Genomic DNA, 16,469 nt, shown 5'->3' with positions numbered 1-16,469 from the left:
GCAAAAAATCTTGCCATAAAATAGAGAAAAAATATTTTTTTTTATATAGGACAAAGTAGCTCCTCATTAATGACTTTCCACCTTCCACCATTTTCACACATTCCCAACCCCTCCTGTTCTGTCCAATTTCTAGGAGTAATTGAAAGTTTTCCACCTCTGCCTACATTGCCACAAAATCTTTCATTTCCTGGTTATGTAAGACATGAAGCAATGAAAAACTGTACACACACATTCCTTTCAGAGTACTGATAACCCCTTACCAAGTGCCAATCAGTTGCACTACCATGACTGCTTGTGACAGTGATGGGAATTACACTGATCTGCACAATAACTGCACAAGTCTGACATGAAACGTAAGTCTGACCATACAATTTCTGAACTGCAAGGGATGCAACAGGAAAAAGATTCATCTCTAGAGTTTCAGACTTAGGGTTATGAGAAAATAAATCCTTAACTGTGATCTGTTAAATCAAGAGACACAAAGAAAAAAAACAAACTCTGACATACAAATGTTATTCAAGTTTTCCAAGTAGTGCTTAAAAAAGCCCACACAAACCAGCTCTCAAACAAAGAAACTGTGCTTGTGGAAAAATCACAGAATTAACCAGGTTGGAAAAGACCTTCGAAATCACCGAGTTCAACCTATCACATAATACCATTGCACTAAGTGCCTCATCCAGTCTCCTTTTAAACACCTCTAGGGATGGTAATTCCACCACCTCCCCGGGCAGCCCATACCAATGCCAATTACTTTCTGTGAAGAACTTCTTCCTAACATCCAGCCTAAACCTGCCCCGGCACAGCTTGAGACTGTGTCCTCTTGTTCTGCCACTAGTTGCCTGGGAGAAGAGACCAAACCCCACCTGACTACAACCTCCCTTCAGGTAGTTGTTCAAAATTTGTACTTTGCTACTAAAGACAATTTTGTACTGAGGCTAGAGATGCTCTCAGCTAAGTCTCAGATGTGCATTGCAAGAAGTGAACCAGTGGATGCAGATCCTCTCTCTTATTTCTCAGTTGATTTTTAAAAAGAGATTATAAGCTAAAATAATATTTACAACTCAAATTTGCATGATGAGCTCAGTGGAACTGATGCAAACACAAAACACTGACCATGCAAATGAAGATTCTGCCTCTAAAACAGATCTGTTACTGTAACTATAACCATGGCATTCCTAACCATGATCCTGTATCACAGCCTCCATGTAAGGAGCAGTTTCATGGGAAACACCACAGAAACTACCTTTGTCCTACAACACACAAAGATATTTTTTGTTTATACAAACTGCAAACTCCATCAGGATTTTTCTGAGAGTAATTTCATATAGGTTGCTGCATACACCCTAAACAGCTTTATAAAATAATGTCCAGGTGTTTCCTGTGATTCAACTTGAGTTATGGTAATAAGCACATTTCTTAAAACCAAAGCAGCCTTTTTATGCCAGGCCCTATCTAAGGTCCAGTTCTGTTATCCTTGTTCATAATTACGTCTCACCACTCTATTTAAATAAAGATCACATTACATGCCAGAACAACACAGAATTCAAGCTACAGCCTAATCAGAAAAAAAAAAATTAGAAAAGAAAAGAAATAATCTTAGTTTAGTTGTTCTGCTTTGCTTGCCTGGTTTTCCTGGATGTGCAATTTCTGTCAATTGTTCTCACTAATAGTATCCTGTTTCTATGAGCAGGAAAGGGCTGAGAACAGTTTGTTAGTTAACATTACTTCCTATAAGCAGGGTCCATATTCTGTAGTAGCAGCACTACAGCAGTCATTGTTCCTGCTGGATAAGCAATGGATCACGCTGATGCCTGTTAATGGACATCCTCTGCAGCAAAACATGAACTGATAATCAGCAAACCCAGATTTGCAATAGACTTCCTCCTTCCTGTTTTTACACTGCTGACCAAGGAGATGTCTCTTCCTGCTAAGTCTTTGTGCAACTTACTGATGTATGAAGCAAGAAACTGAAAAACAAGGGCTGTGCAACTATTTTTTTCCCCTAGGCTTGTGTTGTAACAGTAGATAAAAAAGACAGCAAAGAAAATGCCAGCTTTGGGTACTACCTACCACTCCTTAACAAAATGCCAAGTCTAGCCATCTGCTTCATATACCATAACAGACACAGTGGACATAGTTGGAACCTAGGTTATTTCACAACAAATAAAAAAAGAATCTGAAGTCCTTATAGCAATATTCACGTGTTCCTTTGCTATTTCCACAGACTGTAACATAAATTGTTCTAATGTAGGAGCGATGGATTATTCTGTAAAGGAAATTCTGAGTTTCTAAATTATTTTTAAAGATTTTATTAGATTTCTATTACTTGTCCCAGAAATAATTAGCCATCTATTACAACCTACAGCTACTTTGTCTCTTATCTGGAGCACTTTACACATAAACTTAGGGATAAATACATACCAATTGTTTCAGTAGGGCCTTCATGAGACATGAAATCATAGAACCATAAAATGTTTTGGGTTGGAAAGGACCTTTAAAGGTCATCGAGTCCAACCCTCCTGCAATGAGCAGGAATATCTTTAACTGTGCCAGGCTGCTCAGAGTTCCGCCCAACTTCACTTTGAAAGTTTGCAGGGATGGGGCATCTAACACCTCCCTGGGCAACTTGTGCCAGTGTTTCACCATGCTCACTATAAAAAAATTCTTCCTTACATAGAATCATAGAAGTAGTCATGGTTGGAAGGGACCACAAGGATCATCTAGTTCCAATCCCCCTGCCATGGGCAGGGACACCCTACCCTAGATCAGGCTGGCCAAAGCCTCGTCCAGCCTGGCCTTAAACACCTCCAGGGATGGGGCCTCAACACCTCCATGGGCAACCCACTCCAGGCTCTCACCACTCTCATGGTGACAAACTTCCTCCTTATGTCCAGTCTGAATCTCCCCATCTCCAGCTTTGCTCCATTCCTCCCAGTCCTGGCACTCCCTGATATCCTAAAAAGTCCCTCCCCATCTTTTTTGTAGGCCCCCTTCAGATACTGAAAGGCCACAAGAAGGTCACCTCGGAGCCTCCTCTTCTCCAGACTGAACAGCCCAAACTCTTTCAGTCTGTCCTCATAGCAGAGCTGCTCCAGCCCTCTGAGCATCCCAGTGGCCCTTCTCTGGACACACTCCAGCACATCCCCATCCTCCTTGTAATGGGGGCTCCAGAACTGGATGCAGTACTCCAGGTGGGGTTTCACCAGAGCAGAGTAGAGGGGGAGAATCATCTCCCTCGACCTGCTGAACACATTTCTGATGCAGCCCAGGCTCTGGTTGGCTCTCTGGGCTGCAAGTGCACACTGCTGGCTCATGTTGAGCATCTTGTCGCCCAGCACCTCCAAGTCCCTCTCCTCAGGGCTGCTCTCCAGCTACTTGCTGACCAGCCTGTATTTGTGCTTGGGATTGCCTCGACCCAGATGCAGGACATTGCACTTGGTCTTGTTGAACCTCATAAGGTTGGCTTGTGCCCATCTCTCCAGCCTGTCCAGGTCCCTTTGGATGGCATCCCTTCCCTCCAGCGTGTCTGCTGCACCACACAGCTTGGTGTCATCAGCAAACTTGCTGAGGGTGCACTCAGTGCCACTGTCCATGTCACCAACAAAGACGTTGAACAAGACTGGTCCCAGGACTGATCCCTGAGGGACTCCATTTGTCACTGGCCTCCACTTGGACCTGTTGATAGCCACTAGTCTAAATCCACTCTCTTTTAGTTCAAAAACATTATCCCTTGTCTTGTCACAACAGGTCCTGCTAAAAAGAGAATAGCCATCTTTCTTATAAATCCACCTCAAGTAATGAAAGGCCACAACAAGGTCTCCCCAAAATCTTTCCTCCTCCAGGCTGAAAAACCCAACTCTCTTAGCCTGTCCTCATAGCAGAGGTGTTCCAGCTCTCTGATAATTTTTGTGGCCCTTTTCTGGACTTATACCAACAGGTCCATGTCATTCTTGTGCTGAAGACTCCTGAGCTGGACACAGAAGATCAGGTGAGGTCTCATCAGGGTGAAGTGGAGGGGCAGAATCACCTCCCTTAAACTTCTTTTCATGTAGCCCAGGAAATAGTTGTCACAACTGCCTAAGTTACTTATTTCAATAAGCTTTGAGTATCAACAGTACACCACTGTAAATGCATGATTGTAGAAATCAAGATGTGCCAGATTAAATAAAATCTACAATAATTACAATGTTTCAAACCCAACTGGATTAAGAATGTATTCTACTCAATACAGATCAAAGCAGATAATTCTTTGATGTATCATATTCCTCTGTAAATATGCCAAAGCATACATTTCCCATTAATTCTATATTACTAATTTTTGTTACCTCTATGAGTTCACACAGCATGTATATAGAAAATCATCACGTATTTCTCTCATGCAAATCAACATCCTGTACTATAGACCCTTTCCACCATCTTCTCCTCAGGATCACTGGGTAAAATGAAAGGTGATTAAGAATGAAAAAAAAAAAAAAAGTCTAGTTTTAGTTCAAAAGCCCAGCTAAAACTGACTCACAGCGCTAGGAAACAATGCAGGGAAAACACTCCAGCCCTGTACCTGCTTGATAAGCAGACTAAGTGACAAAAAAGCTGTTCCTGTCTTAGGGAAAGGTGACAGTTCAGCACACTACACATTTCAAAGAGGAGGTAGCATACATTGGCTATCTGGTTATGGTTTTTTAAGTTTATTAAACAAACAGAAAAAATGTCCAACATAAAAGCATGTCAATTATATTACTTTCATGTTGAAATTGACTAAAAACAAAACACAGAAGGAAACGTTGCCCTGTCAAATTCATTGGGGTAGATATCCTTCAAAGTCACTCTAAGCATAAGAAGTAAGAACAAAACCTGAAAGTCCCAGTGAGAGCTACTACCAACAGAAACACCTAAGTACCTGTAACAGAAAGGAGAGGGGAATGGAGAGTTGGAATGGTTCAGAAGTATCCCCCTAGGTACACATACCACAGTACATGCATTATTAGGTTTTTATGACTCTGTTTCATGGGAGAATTGCAAGTTACACTCCCTGCAATTTTGCAAGCAAGTAACTTTCACTGTACTACAGCTGAACACCTTTCTCATGCTGTATTGAAAAAAAAACCACAAACAAAAACCCACAAACAACCAAAAAAACCCACACCAGTCCCAGCACTCTCCTTAGTACAGAACCATTCCAAGGTATCTTCTAGGTCCTCTTTGTCAAACCCTACATCTTTCCATCAAGGTTGATGTACTCTAAAACCGGCTTCTTTTCCTTAACGCCTCCCTCAGTGATTAAGTTCCCTGCTAGTTTGACATCATTGGTAGAGGTAGAGGGCGGGCTTCATCCAGGCTCCAGGAGGGATTGTTAACTTCTTCCTACCTATGACAAAGTTTGTCAGGGACACAAATAACTTCTTAGAAGTCGTGGACAAGATGAGAAAGCAATGCATTGTTGAGTATACTTTAAGGTGAACAAATTCAACATGATGTCATTGTTATACAAAGACCTGTGGTGACAGTGATGAGGTTTGGGCATTTCAACCACCACCACATAAGAGCCAGAAATACTAACAACAGTGAGATTTTTATAACTAGCTATTGCAAGCCCTTGAGGAAGATAAAGTCTAATATATTTACTCGATGTCAACGCAAAGCTAGGTTGAATGTTTTTGAATTAGGTAGCACACTTAATATTTTACTACAACTCATAGAAATAGTTTCCTATTTAGGAACCATAGTTGGCATTATCTTAGAAACATTATTTAAGAAATATCAATCCTCGTGGATTTTTATGAGCTCATTTTAGTAGCATAATCCATCAAATGCAACATGACAAAACTTGTTTAACTGTATCTGAGTTAACTTCAGCCATATTGTGTAAACGCTCTAACACCTACAGGTCAAAAACAGGCTTATATTTAATTGAACTATGCTAAGGTTTCTCAGGAAGACATCTGTATCAAGGAAGTTATAAAGTCTCAGAGCAAAGGTTCAACGTACACAGAAAGCTGTAGTGTATGCTACAGGCTTCCAAAAAAACCCCTGCAAGTAGATATCCATGTGACTGGTATTTGTGAAGGATGCAAAATTATGGCTTTCCTATGCATATGACAGGCATAAAAGCTGGGTCAACAGACACTAAATAAAATCCGGTTGAGGAATGAGCCAATGAAGAAACAACATGAGTAACCACTGGCTTTCCTGAATTTGACTGATCTGATGGTGAATAAGCCATTCACCAGAAGACACAGCTAAATTTAGATAGCTAAATTGTGAGACAATTATACACATTTCATAAGTTACCTATCAAGTACATTTTTCTGAATCTCTCAGCAGATGATCACTTCATTTTAAAAGCTTTAATGTATTTTGAAACATGCTTCCTAAACACAGGAATAGTTTCAAGTGCTTTAGTAATACTTGTGAAACTGGGCAGAGTCATTTCAGAATTATTACTCACATAAGTTACTAGTTAGGTTAAAGCTTCACTTGGCAGTTTCTCATTTAGAAAGCACTGCAAAAACTGAGTCAGAAGCTGATGCATGAACACTTAAAAAGATCAAGATAACCTGACTTGCAGACACATGCCTCATGACAAATTTAATCAGCATTGAACCTAAAGATTTTTTGCATTGTAGAAAAAACCCATGCAGCAGTACAGGCTGGTGACAGAGTGGCTGGAGAGCAGCCAGGCAGAGAGGGACCTAGGGGTACTGGTCGACAGCCAACTGAACATGAGCCAGCAGTGTGCCCAGGTGGCCAAGAAGGCCAACTGCATTCTGGCCTGTATGAAGAACAGTGTGATCAGCAGAGCCAGGGAAGTCATTCTGCCTCTGTAATCAGCATTGGTTAGGTCACACCTTGAGTACTGTGTCCAGTTCTGGGCCCCTCAATTTAAGAAAGATGCTGAGGTACTTGAATGTGTCCAGAGAAGGGCAACAAGGCTGCTGAGGGGGCTGGAGCACAGCCCTACAAGGAGCAGCTGAGGGAACAGGGATTGTCCGGCTGGGAGAAGAGGAGGCTCAGGGGAGACTTTATTGCTCTCTCGAACTACCTGAAGGGAGGTTGTAGATAAGCAGGGGTTGGTCTCTTCTCCCAGGCAACCAGGGACAAAAACAAGAAGACACAGTCGCAAACTGCACCAGGGCAGGTTTAGACTGGATGTCAGGAAAAAGTTCTTTATGGAAAGAGTGATTGCCCATTGGAACGGGCTGCCTGGGGGGGTGATGGAATCACCATTCCTGGAGGTGTTTAAGAGCAGGCTGGATGAGGCACTCAGTGCCATGGTTTAATTAATTAGAAGGATTAGATGACAGGTTGGACTCTATTATCTTAGAGGTCTTTTTCAACCTAGTTAATTCTGTGGTTCTGTGAAAATGCACTGAACACATGAGTACCCACAGTTTCAGGCTTTATTTAAAAAAGGCAGATAAAGTATTATACTGAAACTTGCAGTGATGGAAGCACTCACCTATTAGAATATTTTTGGCACCAGTGGCAAATCTGACTAAAATATCAAGCTAACCTACAGAAAAATGAGAACTGAAGCTCTGCCTCTGAATATATATATATGCCAGATCAATCATTCTGCAGCACACACTCTTCTGTTGTAAAAAACTGCTGGTTTTACTGCCATGTAACGGACTAGTTATTACAAAAATACTGCTTCTTCGTAGCAATATAGATAGTGATACACCTGCTCACATAGTTGCTTTATCTGATTGTTGCCTTTCAGAGCAACAAACTTTTAAACAGAATGCCATCAAATCCCACAGCAAGTAACAAAACAGGCAGCTGACTGTACAAGCCAGCCACCAGTTTTTCAGGATACACTGTTTCAGCCAGTAAGTCACTCTTACTCCTTAGCAACTCAGTTGCAAAATAGAAATTAGCTAGTCCATTAAACTACCTACATAAACACACATCAAAGTACACTGTGTGACCTGATACAAAAAAGATCACGTGGAATTTCCAGCTCCTTTGGGCTGCTTCGTAACCAGGAGTTTCTAGTTCCTTTAGGCTGCCTTGTAATTTCAGTTTGAACTGGAACCAGGAATGAAAAACACGACTGAAAACTGAGCAGAGCTTGAAAATGAAGAGACAGAGTGCTGATTTTCAAAAAATACCTTACAAACCTGTAAAATATTATCACCTTGCTTAAGACTGAAATACATGTTCAAATCATTTCAATTCTGACTCAAAGCGCTGGTTGATGATCTCTGAGCCCTTTTACGTTTTCTCTATATTTAAAACAAGAGTAAGCTATAGACAAAAATGTGAACTGCTGGCTCATAATCCAAAACCAAAAGCATGGAAAGCACATTAAAATGCTTTTAGATAATCATACATGACAAGTAAGACCACAGGGGAAAAAAATAGAGTAACCACATTTTGTCATTGGAGAACCACATCACAAATCCTAACAGCCCATGGGCAAGTGCTCAGAAAACATATTTCCCAGTCTGTGCTATATGCTGCACTATTTTCCCACATCTAGAGAAGTCATTCACACTACCTATGCTACTGCTTACTAACTATTCTGCTAAAGACACAGAATCATGTAACTAGATTATGACTGATAGTAATAAAAGCATATACTTGCAGTAAAACAAGTTAGACTGAGGCTTAAGAGCACCCTGTCATACTCCAAAGAGATTTAAGGCACATTGTTCACTTGGCTTTGGACAGGCCTCCTCAATAGATACAGGAATATCTGCAAAATGCAAATTATGGTTCCCAGTCTGGGCAAAGCACCAGTCAATAAAAGTGGAAGAATCAGACATTCACTCCACATTTCCACCTCTGAATTTTCTTAGAAACCTTGATCGGGAAAGGACAAAACAGCCTTGCTTCAACCACTACTGCTAACCTTTGTTTCCTCATTTTTTCCCTCTAATGATACCTAACTGAAATGTGCCTTTTACTTTTAGCCTTTCTGCACCACAAGGACAGAAGTTAAAGATGAACAGCTACCAGCTGCTTCTAACACTTTATACTCATTTATGAAGCTCACAATTAAGCAATATCCTGTCTCCAAATTCTGTTCAACCTAGATGACAAAAAGCAGCACCATGCAGAAGCGATTTTGCTTTGCAGATAGGCAGCTCAGTGCTGCTTTTACCGCCATAAAGTAATTCTAGGCCAGTGAAAAGTCACCCTGGCATACTGCAGCATCAAACAGAAACACATCAACCTAATAGCTCATGTTGGTCACTGTAGACATAGACTACATGCTAATGAGATATCTACATAGGAGAACCTCTAATAATTTTCATGGCCAGCACAATTTTGAGCAATGTAGAAGACGCTCTAACATCTATCAGACAATAACCTGATTATGGTGGATTTCAAGAGCAGAGGAACAGAGAAGTTGCTGACTTTCAGGAAGCACTTACTGAGCTGCAATTGTGGGTCAAAATCACAGTGTATATCCCACTTACAGATACATCCACAGAAAGAGTACCTTCTTATCAAATTCACCTTAGCTACAAATTCCTATCATTGATTCTCTCATATTTTTTAAATTATCTTTTACATTTCTATCAGTTGTTTAGTCAAATGACTGTGAGCATGGAGGTACTCCTCTGACAGGCTATGCATGCAGACTCAGTGATGTGAAGGTTATAAAAATGAAGTGTTCAGAAAATGTCTACCATATGCTTACGTGATACATTGCCAAGTTAAAGAGTTAATTCCATTTTTATTTTTTAAGGGCTTTGAAATACTACAAATTACCACAAGCTCAATGACTCCTAAGTAGAGTGTATCAGGGCACTGGCAGAAAAACATCTTGTACTCCACTGAGCTCTACTTTGACCTATTTCAACACACATAAAACTAACCAATCAGCAGGTAAGGCTAACCATTTTCACTTTAATATAATCAATCTTGTTAATCAATCTGGCATATCCAAGAGTTAAAATTCTGTTAATAGGTATTTATATGGAGTTCAGTGAGAACCTGAATTTTTTTTTGTGTGTAAAGTGGTTTGGTTGGATTGTTTTTTTTTGATTGTTTGGTTGTTTTAGACAGAGAAAGAGATGGGAGTTGCCTTTCTTTCATTTTGTCTTTCTCCTTTTCCTTTACAAAGAGTAGAAATATGCTGACAATCCTCCCTGGTTTTGCAAAGCCCAGCAGTACATGACGTGAATTACAACATACTAACACGTTATATAAAAAGGTGAGAGTGATGAGCTTTTAATAGGTGTTGTCATTAATCTCATTTAGTTAGCCATTAGAGCCAGGGGATGTTGAAAAAAGTTTCATAGAGACTGCTGAAAAAATATTCATTTAATTAACCCTGGCCTGCTACATACACAGTCTGACTATTTAATGAAAAGTTTGTTATATAGCTGATTTAAGTCTCATTTATAATTCAGTATGCCACTAAATTTAGAGATGCAAGTTAGATACCACCAATTTAAACTCTCCACTTGAAATCTAAAAAGAAAATCAATCTAACCAAATACAATAACAATTAATTTAGTAAAAAATAGTCTCTTCAGTTTATATTTCTTGAGATGCAGAGCAATCATTAGGAGCTAATTTACTTCCTGTGCACTAAATAATTCTCCTATAAAGGACCTGCATTTCACATTCCTATTTCCAGCACTAGAAATCACCTGCAGGTTCAGTCTGCATATTGTTTCTTACCTGTAAATTACACCAAATAAAATTATATATCAGCATATGCTATTGTTTTTTATATCACAAGCACAAGTACTGCCACTTTTCTAGCAGGGTAGGAAACATCACCCTGGCAGAGACAACTATGCCAAACTAGCAAACAAAATAGTGAAGAAAAAACAAGAACAGAAATGTGTTTCCATGGAATCTGTGTACAGCTCACCAAAAAAAGATAATACACTTCCTCTGTGAAGCATGGATGCACTAGGAAGATTCTGAGATCTGGGTATGAGCAATGAAGGATAAATCAGATCTTGCATATCCTGCAATCTTCAGCATTCAGTATTAACTATTTTTTGCTTCTGATATTTAAGTAGGTACATTGGTACTTTATTTCGTGTCACAATGCTATAAACGTTCTCCCCATGCTACAGACCATAGATTAAAAACATATTCCACTTCACATAACAAAATTAGTGGAATTCCAGGGACCACATGTGGCAGCTGGCATCAATGGCTTCCACCACTAGAAATCAATGGATTATTTTATGTTCTGTCCTTTTGCAACTGCATATGGCACTATGCAACTCATTTCTTTGATTTGTATTGTCTAGCAAGCAAAACCTAAATCTTGTGCAGAAAACAGCACTCCATTTTACCTTCACACTTTGTTCATTGAAGCAGATCTTGAGAGTGAATATGAGATTTTAGACTTTGGCTTCACACAGCACTTCACAGACATAGCTAAACAGATAGCTATAGTTTTCATTTTAAACATTGCTGTTCTTACAAAGAAATAGCATATTTCTGTGATGCTGGCTGGACTTCTCCCAAAACATTCAGCCAGGTGGAACTATCCTTCAGCTTTTTTTTCATTTGTTTTTTGGTTTGATGGGTTTTGGTTTGATTTGTCAGTAAACACTGGAGGTTAAATCAGACCAGTACACACTTCTTTTCTAAAAGTCCAGAAGTCAGCAATTCAGAACATTCCTTCCAAAAAGTCAGTAAAATAACAAGACAAATAAGATAAATAAGCTACAATCAGAAAAAGAAAGGACAGTAATATGCAAAGAAATAGCATTTTATATGTTTAATATGGATAAGAGATTCATATTGTCCCTTCCACCTTTTATATACCTCCTCCATCCACATTTGCAGTTCTCAGACATGCCTTCTTCCACTGTGCAGCTTGATTCCTGTATGCCCTTTACAGAGGTTCCTCTGTTATAAGCTCTGTACACTATACACTGTGAAACTATAATTATATTTAACATTTTCATAGGATCACAGGGTGTCAGGGGTTGGAAGAGACCCAAAGAGATCATTGAGTCCAACCCCTCTGCCAGAGCAGGACCATACAATCTAGCTCAGGTCAGAGGAACACAGATGGGCCTTGAAAGTCTCCAGAGAAGGAGAACATTTTGTTTCTAAGTTTTTCATTTTAGTGAGGTTTTTGCAGACAACTGCTATCTGTCTTGGTTTGCTAGCTGAAATAGCCCCCAGGGACAACTCAAGTCTGAAAGCATCTCAGCCAACTTCTCAGCTGAAGCTACAAACGCTCACAGGTAAAGCTTCTTGAGATGCTCAGCTTTGTCACCTCCACATTATATTCCAAGTACTGTCTCTGTTTTAAGAATAGCAAGGGAAGATTAGAGCAGTTTGCTCCAAGCTAGCCTCCACTACCAGGCTGAATACAGGCTGGGTAATGTTTAGGCCACCCCAGCACACTTCCCATCTGCGCGCTTTTAGGACTGCTTAACCCCAGCCTTGCACAAATGGCCAGACTGCCATCTCCCTCAGCACTGAAGGACCCACCGCAGGCATACACAGCCAACTACAAAGTCACTGCATGGGAAATGATCCACTTCCCATGCAACATACATTTCTCTTCCATTAGTTCTCAGTATCAGATTCCCCATTCCTGTGCTCCGTGTTTCCCTCTTTCTAGCCCTACCCTCCTCTCCAGGGAAAGCCAGCAGCACCCCACAGCCTCCTGCCACACAAACTGCCTATTCCAGTCCCCTGCAAACCAACTCTCTGTATCTTCCCAAACAGATAACACACAAATTCACAGGCCTCTCTCCCCAGTTTGGCTAGTGTTCATGCTTTTTCACTTCTTTCAGACACCTCCGATCAGGAAAGCATCAGTCCGGCTCCAGAATGAATATCCCCTTTCCCCATGCACCTTCTCCATATCCTGATTCACTCTGTTCAGGGCCTGCTCTTCTCTCCCCAGCTCAAACTGAACGGCACTGACGTGCTCCTCTCTAAAAGGAAAGCTTAAGAAAATCCTCTCTGCAACATGCAGGAGACGTCATTTGGCAGTATGCAAAACTGAATGGAAAAGGAGAAAAAAAATCACCGAAGTCGTGGCATTTCAGAAACGCTCTGAACACTGTCACATTTCCAGAAGGAACCTCACCGGGGCACATTTCCGACTGCATTAGGAAAGGTTGCATATAGGGAAGCCCTGTAATTACTGATGCAAACACCTACTCACAGAACAGAGTTTCGGTCCAGTTCTCAGCATAGACCCGGGGGTACCGAGAGAAGCCTCATGTCCAGGCACCCTCCCAGCTCGGGGCGACGGAGAGACCAGCACTAGGTTAGGGCGCCCACCCACTCCGGAAGCCGGGCAGCGCCCCGCTTCCCCGGTAGACAATGACAGAGGGAAGCCAGCCCGGGGCTGGGGCACAGCCGTAGCCTCCGTTCAGCCTTCCTTCCCTGCCAGCGCCGCCGACCCGCGAGTGACAGCCGCGCCGGCTCCACTCTCCCTGCCTGCACCGCGGCGGCCCCCTCCTCCTTCCGCCACCTCAAAGGGGGTCGGGACATGCCGTCCCCGTAAAGCTCGAGTCAAGAGGCCGCAGGTATGGCCTGCGACAGTCTCCCACGGGGCTTGCGTGCCCCCCACCAGCCCGCAGCGGCTGCTCCCACCGGAGGCGCTTCGGGCAGCCCCACGGTGTCTCTGGGGAGCAGCTGTCAGAAAGCGCGGCCGGGCCGCACCAAGCCGGGCCACGGTTCCTCGGGCGGCCGGCCGGGCGGGCAGGGCCGGGCAGGGAACCCTCGTCCGCCGCCCGCGTCGCGGCCCCTCACCTCAAGGTGGGTCCCACGCAGGCTGTGTCGGTGCTTTCAATCTCCTGCAGTATCCGATCATGCTCGGGGAGACTCTCCGCCATCTTGGATGGGAGGGACCCGGCAGCCGTGCCTCTGCGGGAGGTGCCGGGGAGGGACCGAGGGCGGAGGCGGCCGTGAAGCTGGGTTCGGGGAAGTGGGAGCCGCCGAGGAGGTTTTCCCGGCACGAAGAGAGGCAAGTGGCCCAGGCGAGGGTGAGGAGGGAGGTAAAGGGGCGGGCAAGGAGGAGCAGGTCGCCCCGGACAGGGCACCCCTCGTGCCCCTTGTCAGGATTAAGTGCTGCGCCGAAAGCGACCAGCAAAAGCCCCTCCGTACCTTGAGCGCTAGTGCCCAGCGTAGACCGCGGGCAGCCGTCCCTGCCTGCTGCCACCCGCTCGGCCCCGCTCAGCGCCCTGTTAAAGAAGAGGGATGCCAACAACCCGACCCCTCTCTCAACTGCGCTGCGGACGGGCGGACCAGCTGTCCCGTTGCACCGCACTACAGGGACGCCTTGGGGTTACCGGGTCAAACCCGGCCTTTTCCTCGGGACTAGCTCTGTTTTGCTTGCCGGCGTGTTGTTTTGGGTTTGGGTTGTTTTTTTCGCCAGTATTTCATAGGGGCATTTCTTTGTTTTGGGGTTTGTTTGTTTTTTCTTTTTAACTGGTCCACTCCTGGACATGCGGATAGTCCCAGCAGGGAGGCGACAGCGGTGCGGCGGCAGCGGCCGAGCCAGTGGCACCTACCCCTAAGGCGGAGGCTCTGCAGGGTGTTCTGCGTTCACGTTCAGTCGCCCATCTGTTTCCTTCCTTTCTTTAAGTGGTAGAAATTTGGGGGCTGGGGTAAAAATAGAACGACAAGAATTGCACTTTCTGTGCACTGACTTGCTAGAAACTAGTCTCCCTACAATCTGGCCTGTTTTTTAACTGTGGCCCTGGAGAACGTCTACAGCAAAGTTCATTTTTCAGTGAAGGAGGAATAGCCCGTTTTCTGTTTAAATAATGCACTTTGTGGTTTATGGCCAAAGATTAACTACGCCTTGGGTTTTGCATGCTCAAGGCACACTTACTTTGTGTGCAAGTGGAAACCCAAAGTAAAGACATAGGCCTTAAGTGTAAAACTTCACTTTTCCAGTGAGGGAGGAAAAACTGTGAGTGCATCAGTGTCGAAACACCAGCTAGCTACAACTGTTTGGTACCCCTCTAGTTACTGTAATCAAATTCATCATTTTTTCTGCCCAGGTGCACTTACACCTGGATACTAGTTAATAAATGGCACCAAACTCTGAACATCTTGTCTATGGTTGTGAGTTTACCATATTCAGTGTTGATTCAAATTAATTTATCAATGACACTTACTAAATCAAGAAGAACTATTCCAAATGTAGACAAGTACCTACAAAGTGCATACTGTGGAAAGAAAATAGATTTTACAGGCTACCACTGCAGTAGTATTTCCTTCAAGAAATCACTTAAATGCAGTTACAATCTTCCCGCATTCCTCCCTCCCCCATCATCAGGTTACTGAGGGCCAGAGATTTTTCAGTGTAAATTAAATTTTCTTTCTTTAGCCTGGTAGTCACTGCAATCTGACACCTACAGTACTAGCAGGCTATTTTTAAAACTCTTCTGCAGATACTGACAGTGTGCTTAGACATAGAACATCATAATGTTTTACATGTTACTTCTTTGTAGAGATGAATAAGCAAAGGAGTTTTTTTTATTGTACTCTTACCATTAAGCAGTTTCCATAAGCAGTAAATCTAAAAAATATTGAAATTCTTCAGATATCTAGGAATATTAACAACAAAATCTCATGGAGTTGTGTGTTTAGAGATTAAAAAAGATGGCACATGTTTTAAAAATAAGTTAATTCCTGAAAAAAATTAGCTGTTAACAACAAACTAACCTCACTTCTACACAAAAGAGCAAATTTCCCCCTCTTTTCACATTTAAGAGTAATTTCTTCACAGAAAATCTGCAGCCAGCCTTGAGTAATAGCTTTGTCCTGCTGAAAAGAAGGAACTGAGTACGTGACCTTGGCTCATATTTTCTCATTTAGGGGCAATCACATAGAAATTAAATTCAACTTTCCTGTAGATTTCAAAGTCAAGAAAGGTTTCTAATATATTTGGCTGACTGAAAGAACAGTTACAGAATGGAACAACTCCATCATGAACAATAAAGTATTATCTAAAAGATGCATACCTTACGGTGGTTCCAAGAGGCAGCTCAAAGGACTGGATCTCAGCAAGGGCATTTTCATATATCTGATCTTTTTTTTCTTCTAGGTACAATTCTGACAGATTTGATTTGCTTTTCCTTGCCATAGATTAGCATAAAACTAGTCTAAAATAGGAGAGGACTTCTATTCTGATTATTATCATTGACTAAGTGACTATGTAGTCAGCGAAACCAGGCATGAAAAAAACAGATCCTGAGCTAACCTCGTGACTCCTGAGGACTTTGTGTCCAAGAATGGTGCACAGCTGCTGTTTTCCTGTCTCTGCTGGTAACATTTGCCTTGCATGCAGTATCCAGGCCTGCACAGTCTTTGCGTGTGAGTCAAATTTATTTATCCTAAAAGGAAATTTACTGTAAAAGTTAGTATTTTTGCATCTTTGTAGCAGTCCACCAGTAATAAATATTAAGCTGGAAACTTAGTCAGTTTGAAAACACAATTTTAAACTAATTTCCAGCACTAGACATCAATGCTCAATTTCTCTATTAAGCCTTATGAGATTAAAAATA

General features: G+C 42.3%; 1 protein-coding gene across 2 annotated transcripts in view; it reads right to left on the bottom strand.

Moving 5' to 3' along the window:
* The window catches only part of EXOC6 (exocyst complex component 6), a 94,343-nt gene extending 80,515 nt beyond the window's left edge, over positions 1-13,828 (bottom strand). For both annotated transcript variants that reach the window (XM_064144695.1, XM_064144696.1), the window contains exon 1: positions 13,705-13,828. In XM_064144695.1, the coding sequence (XP_064000765.1) occupies positions 13,705-13,787 (83 nt within the window). In that variant the 5' untranslated portion in view covers positions 13,788-13,828. The remainder of the gene's footprint in view (positions 1-13,704) is intronic.
* Between the last annotated feature and the right edge of the window lie 2,641 nt (positions 13,829-16,469).

The sequence above is a fragment of the Pogoniulus pusillus genome, chromosome 6 (genome assembly GCF_015220805.1).
Source record: "Pogoniulus pusillus isolate bPogPus1 chromosome 6, bPogPus1.pri, whole genome shotgun sequence".
NCBI classification, from domain to species: Eukaryota; Metazoa; Chordata; class Aves; order Piciformes; family Lybiidae; genus Pogoniulus; species Pogoniulus pusillus.
Note: the sequence above shows the minus strand (reverse complement) of the source record. Positions and strands in the feature narration are given on the sequence as shown.